At 35.1% G+C, this 14,818-nt stretch overlaps 2 protein-coding genes across 4 annotated transcripts in view; both read right to left on the bottom strand.

Annotated features, from left to right (window-relative positions):
* LOC125672195 (p53 and DNA damage-regulated protein 1-like) overlaps positions 1 to 8,200 on the bottom strand; it is a 93,669-nt gene extending 85,469 nt beyond the window's left edge. For 2 of the 3 annotated variants that reach the window (XM_056163459.1, XM_048908356.2), the window contains exons 1-3: positions 6,578 to 8,200; positions 3,087 to 3,247; positions 2,447 to 2,547 (exon numbers count right to left, since the gene is read on the bottom strand). In XM_056163459.1, coding sequence (XP_056019434.1) covers positions 2,447 to 2,547; positions 3,087 to 3,223 — 238 coding nt within the window. In that variant the 5' untranslated portion in view covers positions 3,224 to 3,247; positions 6,578 to 8,200. Of the gene's footprint in view, positions 1 to 2,446; positions 2,548 to 3,086; positions 3,248 to 6,485 lie in introns of all 3 variants that reach the window. The other variant, XM_048908355.2, reaches the window with a different exon arrangement.
* Positions 8,201 to 12,281: 4,081 nt separating this feature from the next.
* LOC130053824 (octapeptide-repeat protein T2-like) lies at positions 12,282 to 14,375 on the bottom strand. Its single transcript, XM_056161426.1, has 3 exons — positions 14,354 to 14,375; positions 13,224 to 13,763; positions 12,282 to 13,090 (listed from the first exon to the last, which is right to left on the bottom strand). The coding sequence occupies exons 1-3, from the start codon at positions 14,373 to 14,375 to the stop codon at positions 12,786 to 12,788; spliced, it is 867 nt and encodes a 288-aa protein (XP_056017401.1). The 3' UTR covers positions 12,282 to 12,785.
* Positions 14,376 to 14,818: the final 443 nt, after the last annotated feature.

Below are 14,818 nucleotides of genomic sequence, written 5' to 3' on the forward strand. Positions count from 1 at the left end.
TTAAAAATTCATGATAATAATTACCTTTAATCAAAAGTTTACAAATGACACTCAACACCTGAATGGAAATGGACAGAACACATAATTTAAAATTGAGTGATTCAGATGACCTGAAAATTGAAATTCATTTGGTAGATAGTAGATACTTTCAATTTTCTTGCAATTTTCTGAAACACTTTAATATAATCAGACTTAACAGGTTGTGTTACTGCCACATACATGTATCATTTCTATATCATTCTGAAGTTTAGTGATTGTACTGAATGCAATTTGGTCTAAATAATTAGTGCAACACTTTGGCACGATATTTTCAGCTTATTTCCCATATGAGAAAATGTCAATATCATTATCATCAAGTAATATTCCAATCGACGCACAGATCTAATTTACATCACCTTCATTTTTTTGACACACAAAACATTATGAGATCGCACTATCACTTAATTACTACAGTTTTCGATCAATGCAAATGATATCACTACTGCGTTTGCTTGGTCTACGTAATTCAAGTCTCGTGATGTTCTTTGCATTATTCTCCCAGGGAGTATATCGACATATCTCCGTGCGGCTGGACATGCACCGTTAATCTATGTCAACATGACACTATTTATCTACTTATAAAATTCTTCATAATGAATACATTAATACTGTTGCTTTGTGTAACACTACTACTCCTGAGACAATACTAAATATTAAAAGCTAATGTTTAGACACCAACAATGGACTTATAGCATTTACAGTCTTTCAGGGCATTTCAGCAGACAATAGTTGGTGAAAATCCATTACTGGATCAACTTCAGCTTAAATCTTTTTACACCAATATCATATGCCATCAAATGTCCATATTTAGGAAAATTTATCTGATGCAATATTTTCCAGACTCAAATTATTTCTAGAGATTGATAATTGGTCCCTGTCTTTATTGAAAACCTTCATATGTCAAACACAATAAGATGTTTCTATTATCCTCAGGTTTTTTCTGTTACTTACATGTATAACCAGATTTTACCTATTTTAGATTGCTTGGATGATACATAATCAATATTTTGTACAGATAATTGAGATATAGCACAACTCACACCTACTCCTTTTGGGTTTTCCATATTTTCCTCAGTGAAATGGAAGTTAATACATTGGGAAATTGAACTTACCCTTTAAAAGCTATGCTATCAGCCCAGCTCTCTCAGTAATTAATATTAGATATATTCAGAGAAGGGTTTATCTACGATCACACTGGAAATCAGACCTTCCTTTTATGATATTAAGTAAAATTGTAGTCTGATAATTGAATACTTTACGCTCTAAATGACAAACTCTATAAATTATTAAGTCTGGCATACAATTCCTCCATCTTATTTTAGATCTGAGGTACACGCTTTTTCACTTTCTACAGTCAAAATTCATTTATCATTTGTTGTCCAGCATATAAAAAATAAATCATTATGATCAAATTTCTAGAAAACCTATTCTTAGATTTTTGCATAATCCTACTCAAATGAAACAGTGTGAGTAATGAATGCAAAGTACATAACTTGATTCACTTTTAATTATGTCTTTGATATGTTTGCTTTATTTGGTTTCTTAAAGACTTTAACTTTTTCACAAGTTTTAGTTTACTCCCCCCTTGCCGACACCACTCCCTCGACCTTTTGATCAACCACCATACAGTGTAATTATCAAATCCTGGTCACCATAGTCACCACACAAATTGTACTTATATTTAAAGTTTTGATGTATGAACATGATGTGCCAATTGGACAATTTGTTCAAAGAGAAATAACTCTTGGAACTCATGTAAAATTTCTTATCTAAAAATGTAGCAATTTTCTCGCACAGAATCTGTGAAACATCAGACTATGACTACATACGTTCAAAATACTTCAAAAATTTACCCTGATAATACTCTGAACCTCAAAATGACATCACATCACAAACCACAGGTACAATAAACATGCATGATCCTCACCTCCTTTACGTGTAATTAACGCTCATATATTTTCTCACATCTCACTAATATGTTTTAACCATTGTGAGTAAGGCATAGTTGGAACATGACCTTATAGTGACCTTGGGATATCCAATAATACTTGTTGACAATGTTTGAGGATGGAGAAGTAATGCTATCATAAACGAATCAGATGAATTTTCTGCCTTCTTGTTAAGACAGCATAAAAATGTTTTAACCACTTAAATATATTAACAAGTTTTACAAATATGACATCACCAATAGACCCTGACTAAATACTTGCTGTAAATAATTCTTAAAGTACTTTATCTAATGAATATTGATGAAATTAAAGCCTTCTGTGATCAAACAGTGTTGGGCAGGAGGGAGTGGATCTCATGTGAACTCCAGACAGTGGCGTAATATGATTTGAACCGCTTACCACAAACTCAGTCACAGACTTGCTGCATCACATTTAGAATATATTCTTATATTTCTTACCTTTCTCAAGAAGTTTCTTTGTTTCTTTTGATGGCATCTTTATAAACATATTTCCGAGGCAAACCCACTGTTTAGTAGAAACCTTGTCTTTCTGTAGCACCCTATAAAATATCCAACTCTTCTAAATGCATATTAATTTAATGTCTAGGATGATTTTGTTTATAATGTTTAGCATCAAAATATGTTGATCGAAGTATTGCAAGTATAAAGTGTGAAAATTCTGAGATTCACATGAAATACAGATTTACTTCAGCAACATTAACAATATGCAACACCAGTAATTTTTTTACCAGCAGTTGGTAATGCATCACAAACTTGATTAAAAAAAAGAGAAGAAATGAATGCAAGAAGATTGTGTTTGTTTATCATACATGTACTGGCTGCTAAAATTTTCCCTGCTGATTATTGAAACTCCCATATTTATGAGAAGGTTCTACTTTGGTTACACAGTTTGCACAAAATGGCATTGCAATGGAAGCACTTGCAAATCAACTAATAATTGATAAAAGCCAATAAGTGGATTATCGTTTACATTCAATTATACTTTAATAACACAGGCAGTCACTTCTTTCTGTAATACAATGATCAATCTGTTTATTATGGCATGAATTAGAGATTTATTTTGTTAAAAATCTTCGACCTAATTGCTTCTCTTGTCTTTTGTCTCCTCTTGTCCAGTTCTACCAAGTGTTGCTTGCTAGCTAGAATTTCCTCTGCTGCAGCTTCCACCTCTGTCATGTAATTCAGAATGAAATCTGTTTCATCCCTTTCTGTCATCTTGCTTTATTTTCTATTTTAAATCTGTAAAACAAGTAATCAGTAAGTTATACCAGTCAATTGTAAGTGATAACCTGCCAATGAAGAAATATACAAAATTTCTAACCTGCCAATGAAGAAATACAAAATTTCTAACCTGCCAATGAAGAAATATACAAAATTTCTAACCTGCCAATGAAGAAATATACAAAATTTCTAACCTGCCAATGAAGAAATACAAAATTTCTAACCTGCCAATGAAGAAATATACAAAATTTCTACCTGCCAATGAAGAAATACAAAATTTCTAACCTGCCAATGAAGAAATATACAAAATTTCTAACCTGCTAATGAAGAAATACAAAATTTCTAACCTCCCAATGAAGAAATACAAAATTTCTAACCTGCCAATGAAGAAATACAAAATTTCTAACCTGCCAATGAAGAAATATACAAAATTTCTAACCTGCTAATGAAGAAATACAATATTTCTAACCTCCCAATGAAGAAATACAAAATTTCTAACCTGCCAATGAAGAAATACAAAATTTCTAACCTGCCAATGAAGAAATATACAAAATTTCTAACCTGCTAATGAAGAAATACAAAATTTCTAACCTCCCAATGAAGAAATACAAAATTTCTAACCTGCCAATGAAGAAATACAAAATTTCTAACCTGCCAATGAAGAAATATACAAAATTTCTAACCTGCCAATGAAGAAATACAAAATTTCTAACCTCCCAATGAAGAAATACAAAATTTCTAACCTGCCAATGAAGAAATACAAAATTTCTAACCTGCCAATGAAGAAATATACAAAATTTCTAACCTGCCAATGAAGAAATATAAAATTTCAAACTTGCCATTAGATAAAACAAAATTTCGAATCTGCAAATGAAGAAATGCAAATAACTTCCAAATCCACCCATATATTAAACGATGAAAACTTTAGCGAGCTTTGTTTTAAAAACATTTGGTCATTTGAATTTAAAAGATTGAAAGTCATATTCAGATTCATTGGACCATGATACAATGTGCATTCATGTAGAAACTGGTGACAGCTAGAAGCTCAGTGATACAGTATAATTAGCTTCGTAAACCGGGAGGTTGTGAAATCGAGCCCCATTCGTGCTATGGCTGCATCAAATCTAATATGTAAAATACATTTAAAAGCATTTATCTATTATGCTTGGGCATGATTGAAAATTTTAATACCAGCATTAATTTATCCAATATTCTGTGGTCTGGTAGTAGTATCGATCTACTATGCTATTGCTGATGAAAATTTTGATTAGCATTTATCTAATATGATATCACGGTAATGGTAGAAATTTTGACCAATCATTTATCTAACAAGCACATGGTTTGGTAGATATAGTGTTACACAACAATGAGAAATACAAGTGTCTAAATACATATTGAAATAAACTATAAAACTCTCGAACAACCAATGACCAAGCATGGTTTGGATTGATTTCGATCTGACCTTTTTGTTCAAACCAATAAAATTCTAAACTTTTTCAATAAGATATCTTTACTGGGGATTGGTTATCAAATATTTTTCTCATACAGAAAATTCATTTTATTTTAATCTAATAACCTCTTATAATATGCTAGAGTTCTCCAGGCCTGGAGGTTATTAAACTTTTTTGAGCATGTTTTCATAATAAAACTTCATATTGATAAAACCATTCTTATACTCAAATGGAGTACATGCTTTAGATTTTGTGAGTATGTTTTGGAGCTTGATCAGGTGTCGTACTCAAAACAAGCATGGCTACGCATAGATAAATATACTGGCAGAGAGTAAGAGTTTGAGTACGGCTTTATAACCTCCAGGCCAGGACTTGGAGGAGAAAGCAAGCATCACAATTAAAAGCAAACCATTTAATCAAAAATGGCTTTGAAGGATGTTTTGACATTGAAATAGCATAAGTAATTATAGTATAGCAATAATAAATATAATGCACTAGTTGTTGTTAGTAGGCTAGCAAGTATTTTACAGTTTTACATTTTCATTTTTATGTTGTCAAGTGAACATACTTTTGAATGCAACCAGTACCTTGGTCGAAATTTTTTTGTAAAATTTTGACCGACCGCCTACCTATCACTAGCCTGACTGCATTGACATTGGCCCTATGCTACAGATACGGAAAATAATAACCACTATTTACATTTATTGAGTTTTACTTTTAAAATCATTCATTTTTATGCTAATTAACACATCTTTCAATGCAACTGTTACCAGTACCTTGGTCGAAAATATTCATATACCAACAGGTAATGCAGTCTTGCCTTAGACAGGTCTTGATTTAGGTATATAACTTTATTAAGCTATATAGCTATATGATTTTTTTAAGAGCAGTGGTATAGTAAAAAAAGTTGCACAATAATTTTTAAATATGTTTATACTTTGAACTAACCACAACACTATTCTAATTAGAGTTCATAACAATACTATAGTCAGTGCAAGGTTTTTCATGAAATGAGAATTTTTTTGGTGTTATTAACTGTCCACTTTCCTGTGTGCATTGAAGCATAGAAAAGTATGATGACTTTACAATATGTAACAAGATTGCCAATCCATCATTTTATTGATTCTCATTGACTTTTGACAATTGTGAATCAATATTCTCCCATAGGGACGTAGTTTAAGAATTATTTTATGTTTATGATGTGTTGTACTGAATTCAAGGATGAAATATGTTAAAATAAGTAAATGTTTATTCAGTATATACATACACACATACATAAATAGGAAAACGCATGTTCGAAAGCTTATTTCCAATGGGGTCCTTTGATGCACGGATATTTGTGCTAGGTCATTAATCCGAGATTCCTCTGACTCTTACCCCCATTTTTATGTTACAACCGCCATACCCTCTCACTTACAACCACTGCCGATCACAGGGATCAAACTCGGGTAGTAGCGGTGAGAAGTGAGAGCGCTGCCTCTGCGCTAGTTAGAATAATCTAACTGTGTCTCGGGACAGGCTCTCACCAATCGGGTCCATAGGACATTATCATTTTAAAGATATAACATTCTATCTACCTCTGCGTTATCCGCACACTCAGTGAAATTCGAGTTTCATGATTTTAGAAATTAATTTGATAAAAGATTCGAAATAGCTAAATCAAGCTATTTCAAATAACTTTATAAAACTATATAGCTAGATCAAGAGATTGTGCTGGACCTGTTGGAAGTACGATTTATTTCTGGGCTAGGACCTACCCTACCAATTTAAGTTTTAACCCTACCAATATAACAGTGTATACCTACCATAAATCGAATTCTGAGCTACATGTAGTTATAAACACGTTCTGAAACAAATTTCCAAAAAGTGGATACAGCTGACATCATGAAGAACTTACCATATACGATTAGATCACATAAATGAGACGAAATAATAATCTTAAGTCGCAATGGGCGCAGCCATTGCTCTGGATATTTATTGGATACCAATCCCGATGCTTATTGGTTCCTACAAAACCTCAATGTTTATAACTGATATATATTGTACATTGTGCGGTAGACTAGTGCGTGCAGATTTATAATCAGTGAGTCTGACGATGTACATATTGATTTACAGAAAATTTTCAGAAACATTCGACATTCAAAACTGCATGTACAGTGCAAATTAAGCAAATAATTAATATACATATATATTATGTAACTTGCGGCATATTGTGAGAAAATAACCACATACTTACACTGTAATATCACAATTAGTAATTAGAATAATAATGCATCTTTAATATGTAATTTTAAAATGTACTCGGAGATATATGCTACAGTGTATATTTATTTCTCTGAGCACTGAAAATTGCCAAAAGTGGGTATTACAGGCAAATGTTCGTCAACTTTTGCTTAAAAAGTGGATCATTCATATAAAACATTTTAGAAATTGCCATTCTGATGGCATAAATAGAATCATTTACAGACTTACAATTGTAGTTATGAGTTTAACATTTGAGAAAGGTTGCACAAAATATTTTTTATCTTATCGATGTACAGTTACATATGTACCGATAGCGCGCTGTTCCGCGTGCCACAGGCTGTTATAATTAACCAATGGTTTACTTTTACTATGTGGCTGCGCTATACCCAGTGGGGGATTTAAAGGGGGCGCAGCCCCACCCCCCACCCCCCTAAAATTTTCAAATTTAAGGTAAATCGTGGTCTCTTGTCTAAAAAAAAAAATGTAAACGATAAAATAAGCAATAATTTCTTCCACTCTCGGAGAAATAAATGACAATTCTTTGTTGTTTATTGAATTACTTTTATTGGGAAAACGTACATTTTTTTCCAGAAACCCTTAAAATTTGCGTCATTTTATGATTTGATTTGAACATATTTCATTGTATGTGTATATTATACAAATGGTCTGAACACGAGTTCTTTCTTTCACCCTTATTTATCTTATTACTTTCACCTTATTAAAAATGACAGAAAATAGTAAAATTGACTAGACATAGGAAGCATTTTCAAATCTTATAAAATCTGTAAAATTCAGAAGTTTCTGGCATCGCCCCCAGGGTCCCCGTCAGGGCTTCGAACTGGACCCACTGGGGTGTCAAGGCAGCTCCCAGACCCCCTGCCTCATAAAGTTGCGCCCCCTTATCGCGATTTCTGGATCCGTCCCTGGTACCACTAATTTAATCGTTTGAAAATTTTAAAACAGAACGTTTTATTGTGTCAATTTGGGGGCTGATATTTTAGAGAATTGTGAAGTTAATAAACTCCCACCGCGCCCGAAAGTATCATCTAAGGTGGGACCGCTCAAACGAAAATTGTCTTCATCCATCTTTGGAAAATGAGATGTTAGTTCATGCATGTATTGCAAGTTGTCTTTCTTCTTCTTAGTTATCTTACTCGGACAAACGTTATCGCAGCTCGCCTCCTTTCTCCGTTCTGTATACAACATTTGAAAATCAGATACTTGACAAATTTGATTTCCCACTATAAGAAAGTTCCCTATATTTCAAATGTTCAAATCCCCCATTATGTTGTCACTGCCGACAGTCATTTGAGTGGATGTTTATAAACGTAATTAGATTCCAATAAGACGAAAATTTTACTGAGTTTTCTTATCATAATGAGGTGCATGTACATGTATACATTATTGTTATTTATTAATCTCATATAATTTTGACAGAATCAAATGTACAAGAATATGAGGTTATGGGAAGACCATAACTATCGATGTAAATCGTCAGATTTTTAAATATAGCCATTTCATTGCGTAATAAATAAGCGTTCATCTAGCTCTTTAGCGTAATTACTCGGAGGGGATTCGAGAGTACTGGTATATGGAGTATGATTTCGGATTCAATATCTAATTTTTATCTAAAAAGATGTGCCTTTGATTTTACCTCTTTTGATGTAGAATTGTAGTGGTAGCGGTGTTAGTAGGCAGGGCCTAGTGTGCATTTCATTACAGAAAGTTTACGTTGTGTAAATATGCCATCTAGCCCAGTGACCAGGGGGGACCTGTAAAGTGCGAAACGAAACGAAATCTACCGAAACGAAACGAAACCCACCGAAACGAAACGCATGGAAACGAAACGAAACCTACCGAAACGAAACAGATTATATAACCGAATTCTTTTAATCATAATAATTAAAAACGGTATATTAGGCCCGTGTGAACGTTACCACATATAAATAAAATTCGCCTCCCCTTTGATGTAGGCTTTCGTCTTGACTGATACAAAGTTTTAAAAGTTGGAAGGGGGTGATTAAGCACAAAGTACGTATCCGAAGTTGATTAAATACCACGTGTAATCAGTTTTGGTCCATAAATTTCAGAACGGAGGGTTACAGTCTTATAAGTCAGAGGTCTGGGGAAACACACTAAACGAGGGGGGGGGGGGGGTCGCCGGCGTTGGATCCATCTTTGGGCATAATACATGTTTCAGTATTTTTTGCTCTAAAGACAAATCTATGTACACATGTGGATATTGTGTATTTGTATGTATTATATCAAACGGTGGATTCTGAGTATGTCCACCCTTTATCTTTGTAATTTCTGCTTCCCTTGTTCATAAGCCTTTTGATTTTACAAAATGCTCACATCCTCCTGATATTATTGCACAAAACATTTCCGTTTTCCGTCCCGTTTTCAATTTCCCGTCTTAGCAACATCCTAAATGTATAGAGTTATCTTTAGACTCACTACATACAGTGTATCAATAATAATTTTTAATAATATATGTATATATATCTTACCGCATTGCATTCATATAATATGGTATACTATTTAATGTTTTTCCATTATTGAAAGCACTCGTACCTCAGCAGTTAGAGATAAAATAAGGGGTTAAGAGTTCTTCCTGCTTTCAACTTTCTCAGACACCAGCTTCTTCAAATAATATTTCTATACCCAAAGGCGGATCCCCACCCCTCGTTTAGTGTGTTTCCCCATACCTCTGAAATTGCAATCCTCCGTTCTGAAATTTATGGATCCGAAACTAATTGCACATGGTATTTAATCAACTTCGGATATGTACTTTGTGCTTACTCAACCCCCTTCCAACTTTTAAAACTTTGTATCAGTCAAGCCGAAAGCCTACATCAAAGGCAGTGCTCCCACTGGACCAGAATTCCCTTTCGCCACTTTTTCGGGGAGTGGCGCGGCACAAATAATCACATGCTTTACAATTATATCCATCATATTATATATTATTTTATTCATTACACTTATTTTAGCATTTTGAATCAGTTACATTACTTAATCATATCCAGCTACCATACCTAAACATTTCTTTCTGAAATAATAAGAAGTTGATTTGTTTGATAAATTCTATTATGGAAATCAAAATTCAGATAATAAATCATATAAATATAAACTTCATGATGCTACACCCCTCAGTGAAAACATTGTGTACATTGGCCGAAATGCAGATGTCACAAAACATCAAGCCCAATTTAGAGTCGTATCTCAACCATTCCCTATTAAATTTCCGTTTTTGTATGGAAGATTTTGCAATTTGGACAGAATCAGATGTTTGAGGAGGTGGGGTTGACTGTAAAGCCAAACATAGATATTTTTTTGATTTTAGACTGACTAGGATCAGAAGCTACAAGTTTAGTGTCAAAATAGAATGGGGTGCATAGTCTTATGAGATTAGCATTTTTATACTGTTGCGCACCGAACTTCAAAGAAAATTATTTATTAAAATTGCCATGTCCATATCAATGGTGACCGACCGCATTGTTTATGAAATATTCGAACTAAAATCAAACACATCAAAATCAAAATCTTGTAATCAACGAGTTTGGCCGCAAAAACAAACAATTGATGTATTCAGATATACATTATACACAATAATACGGCCAATTTAATTACCGGTCGGTTCTCTGGTTAAGAATTGACATTAATGTGGAGATGATAACACGATAATGAATAAGACTTTAAATGTTAAACAATTGACCACAGCAAGGTAAACAGCCGTCCGATGTACTTTATTACATAATCACCGACTTTTTTGCAGCCATAAATTACCTGAGGCTGTGACCAGCTCTGTGTGCACTGGAGCGACGTGAGATTTCTGATCGCACGCGTTGACTGAATAAACAGATTTTGACTGCATAAACAAACAGGCGATAATGTGTCACTGACAAAGGATTAAAAATACAATTTATTGCAAAAAGGGATTTTCGCCACTTTAAATTTTTTTTCGCCGTTTTTGAAAAAAATTCGCCATTGGCGAAAATGGCGAAGCCCAGCTCGAGCACTGATCAAAGGGGAGGCGAATTTCATTTGTATGTGGTAACTTTCACTGGGGCCTAAGATACCATTTTTAATCATTATAATTAAAAGAGTTCGGTTATACAATCTGTTTCGTTTCGTTTCGGTAGGTTTCGTTTCGTTTGGGTGGGTTTCGTTTCGTTTCGGTAGATTTCGTTTCGTTTCGATTTCGTTTCGCACTTTACAGGTACCCGTGACCAGGATGTTCAGCGGATTTTGATTCAGCAGCTGGAACGCGGGGAATAGGTTAATGGTGGATCGCGGTCATTCAGTAGACGTGGACGATAGCTGGACCATACGGGGACATATTAGATTACACCGGGTGATGATTAAATGTCTGTATCTGTCCATCTATCTATCTATTACAGTTTTATTTCAACATATATTTTCTTGAGTTAATTGATATTAGGGTAAAAGAACCCACAACAACTGCGATTCAGTTGTAACATTTTCGGTGGCAGCGGTGGGATGATTCCTTAATAGCCAAGAGTGCATATATTATTTACTTTTCCACTTTGTAAAGGTTGCTTTTCGCCAGCTTTTAATTGGTTGAATTGTTTTGCAAGTAATTCTTTAAACTTGTTCATAAGACAATTTTTTTTCATGCGCCTTGTCAATTTCATGTTTTTGCTGTTACTAGCATTCTGTAGCTATGAGTGAGAAATTTGGTTTGAAAGATAAAGACTTACAATATTTTATTGAAAAGAAAGATAATTTTTTCTTAAAGAATTAAAATTGCGGCAGAAAGGGAAGCAAGAACGGTTGAACAAGAAATCCAGTCGGAGAAAAAAATTAAGCGCGAAAATGAATTGCATATATACATGTAGATTAAAGACGGAAGAGTTCCGTGGGTCGTGCCTCTCAGGTGCTCGCTGTGTTACACTGTACCAAAGTCACCTCTATTTTATGGATCTAAACATTGTATTGATTCATATTTACACAAGTTTGAACAGTTTGCAGTGGGATGAGAGACATCTTGGACGACAATAAATCTTAGTGCTCTCTTGAGAGGTAAAGTTGTTGAGATAGATCTTAGACTTTCAGTTTCACGTGCCTACGTGGGCAACATTTTCACGTTCAGGTCCAACAAATCATATGTTGCCCGACGGCTTAGGGCAACATTTTCACCTTCATGGCCAAAAATTGATATGTTGCCCGAAGACCCACACTATACCTGTATAGTGTCTTTAACGTTCGTGTTCTGGTCACATCAGATGTAGATGTTTAATGGAGATAACTCAATTCAAGTACCTCCCTATTAACAGAACCGAAAATTTCACAAAAGAATGCAGTTGTAAAATACGTATTTTAAAACAATTTATATGCCCATTTTGAACAATAATCAATTCAAAGGTATCTATTTTCTTTAAATAAGATTGAGTATCATATTACCAACTTTGTTTAAAGATCAAATGCTGCTGCTCAAAACCAGGTCAACTTGTCGCCAAAGTAATCAAAATTAGATTTGGAAATTCCACTTTACAACTGGTGATCACATTGCTGGCTTTGGAATCGGGAGGCTCTCGATCTCGGCGCCGAACATTGGTAGTGAGTGATCCCTCGCCATGTGTCCAGCATTAACAGTGAAAGTCACAGGTCTTTTGGGTATGGATCGAATTCCCGTACCACATCGAGCATTGAAACTACACGAGTACGAAAAATCTCATATGGAACGTACATTAGTATGTTCAAACAAACAACCTACGATAATACTTCAGGGTCTGAGGGATTAAAGTAACCTTGAAGAATCTTTAGGCAAATATTAAATTCTTCAAGCATTTTAAATTCTATTTTTCTTGAAGTTTCTCAGACACTTCATATTTCTCCTCTCATTTTTTTTTTGGTCCCTCTTGTTTCAATTTCTCATCTCCCTGTCCCTTTTCTTCCAGTTCCCTCTCCTCACGTTCCTGTTCTACCAGTTTCTCTTTCTCCCCTCCCTGTTCCTCTTCTTCGATTTCCTCCTCTCTCCATTCTTCTTGTTTCACTTTCTCCTTTCCTTGTCCATCTTCTTCCAATTTCTTATCTCCCTGTCCCTTTCCTTCTATTTCCTCCTCTCCCTGTTTCTCTTGTTTCACTTTCTTTGCTCCCTGTTTCTCTTGTTTCACTTTCTTTGCTCCCTGTTTCTCTTGTTTCACTTTCTCTCCTCCCTGTTTCTCCTGTTTCACTTTCTTTCCTCCCTGTTTCTCCTGTTTCACTTTCTTTCCTCCCTGTTTCTCTTTCTCTCCTCCCTGTTTCTCTTTCTGCCCTCCCTGCTCCTTTTGTTTCACTTTCTCTGCTCCCTGTTTCTCTTGTTTCACTTTCTTTCCTCCCTGTTTCTCCTGTTTCACTTTCTTTCCTCCCTGTTTCTCTTGTTTCACTTTCTTTCCTCCCTGTTTCTCTTGTTTCACTTTCTCTCCTCCCTGTTTCTCTTTCTGCCCTCCCTGTTTCTCCTGTTTCACTTTCTCTCCTCCCTGTTCCTCTTTCTCTCCTCCCTGTTCCTCTTTCTCTCCTCCCTGTTCCTCTTTCTCTCCTCCCTGTTTCTCTTTCTCTCCTCCCTGTTCCTCTTTCTCTCCTCCCTGTTTCTCTTTCTGCCCTCCCTGTTTCTCCTGTTTCACTTTCTTTCCTCCCTGTTTCTCTTTCTCTCCTCCCTGTTCCTCTCGTTTCACTTTCTCTCCTCCCTGTTCCTCTCGTTTCACTTTCTCTGTTCCCTGTTTCTCTTGTTTCACTTTCTTTCCTCCCTGTTTCTCCTGTTTCACTTTTTTTCCTCCCTGTTTCTCTTGTTTCACTTTCTCCCCTCCCTGTTTTTCTTGTTTCACTTTCTCCCCTTCCTGTTCATCTTCCAGGTTTATCTTAGGTAGTTATATGAACATCTGTAAAATCTTATCCAATACTCTCTTTTGCATTGTGAAAAAAGATTGAGAGAGAATATTAGTAAGGACAAAGCGATCATACCCATTGAACTACTAATATGTATGAAAGGTTAAGATAACGAACAATGACCTATAAGCAACACAAAATAGAGAGTTGGGCAAACACGGACCCCTGGACACACCAGAGGTGGGATCAGGTGCCTAGGAGGAGTAAGCATCCCCTGTCGACTGGCCACATCCACGTGATCCCTATATCTTGATCAGGTAAACGGAGTTATTCGTAGTCAAAATCAGTGTGCCTAGAACGGCCTAACAATCGGCCTGAAACACGTCAGACAGCATTTGACCCAATAATAGGTTGTGTTGTCAAACTAGATCGTTATATAACGACCATATAGAATTTGCGAAATGCTGACTTCAAACCTCTGCACCATCAACTTGCTTTTCAGATCTAACATTCTCATCCTTCATATCCAGAATATAACTCATAAAGATAATATTCGCAGTACTTTTATTAAAATCCTTAAATGATTATGCAATGAAAATACTCTCCCCATCAGAGGACGACATGTTGATATGCCATTATGGCTCAATAATACAGAGTGAGTGACTATAAAACCTGCAGTACAAGACTGTCCAATAATTAAGTGAACAAATGAAACAGACTTCTACGCAAGACTGGTTATATTGTCAGACTGTTCAAAAGTAGCTAGCTTTATTCATAATTATCATTGTCAATGGGTTTACCTGAGCCTGTCCATTCTTAGAACAAATTATGTAATGTTTTAAGTAGTATATAAGCCTCAAAATGTCCATTCTGTGAGAGAAAGTTTCACTAACCGATCGTAGATCGTAAATGTAGACTTAAATGTTCACTAAAAGTTACGATTTGCGATTTACGATCAGTATTGATCGTAACCTTACGAGTGGTCTAGGGCTATCGTAATTGCTCCTACATGCACGTAAATGAGCAATATGGCCGCCATGCTGGCCCGCCTGAGATCATTTTGTGG

Source organism: Ostrea edulis, chromosome 4 (assembly GCF_947568905.1).
Source record: "Ostrea edulis chromosome 4, xbOstEdul1.1, whole genome shotgun sequence".
Classification (NCBI taxonomy): domain Eukaryota; kingdom Metazoa; phylum Mollusca; class Bivalvia; order Ostreida; family Ostreidae; genus Ostrea; species Ostrea edulis.

Bases quoted from the DNA above. Each gene is read 5' to 3' on its own strand.
- LOC130053824 (XM_056161426.1), bottom strand. From the start codon at position 14,375: ATGTCGTCCTCTGATGGGGAGA. The intron at 13,764-14,353 runs GTATTTTCATTG...GAAGATGAACAG, and splicing joins GTCGTCCTCTGATGGGGAGA to GAAGGGGAGAAAGTGAAACA. The intron at 13,091-13,223 runs GTGAAACAAAAG...GAGGAGAGAAAG, and splicing joins AGAAACAGGGAGCAGAGAAA to TGAAACAAGAGAAACAGGGA.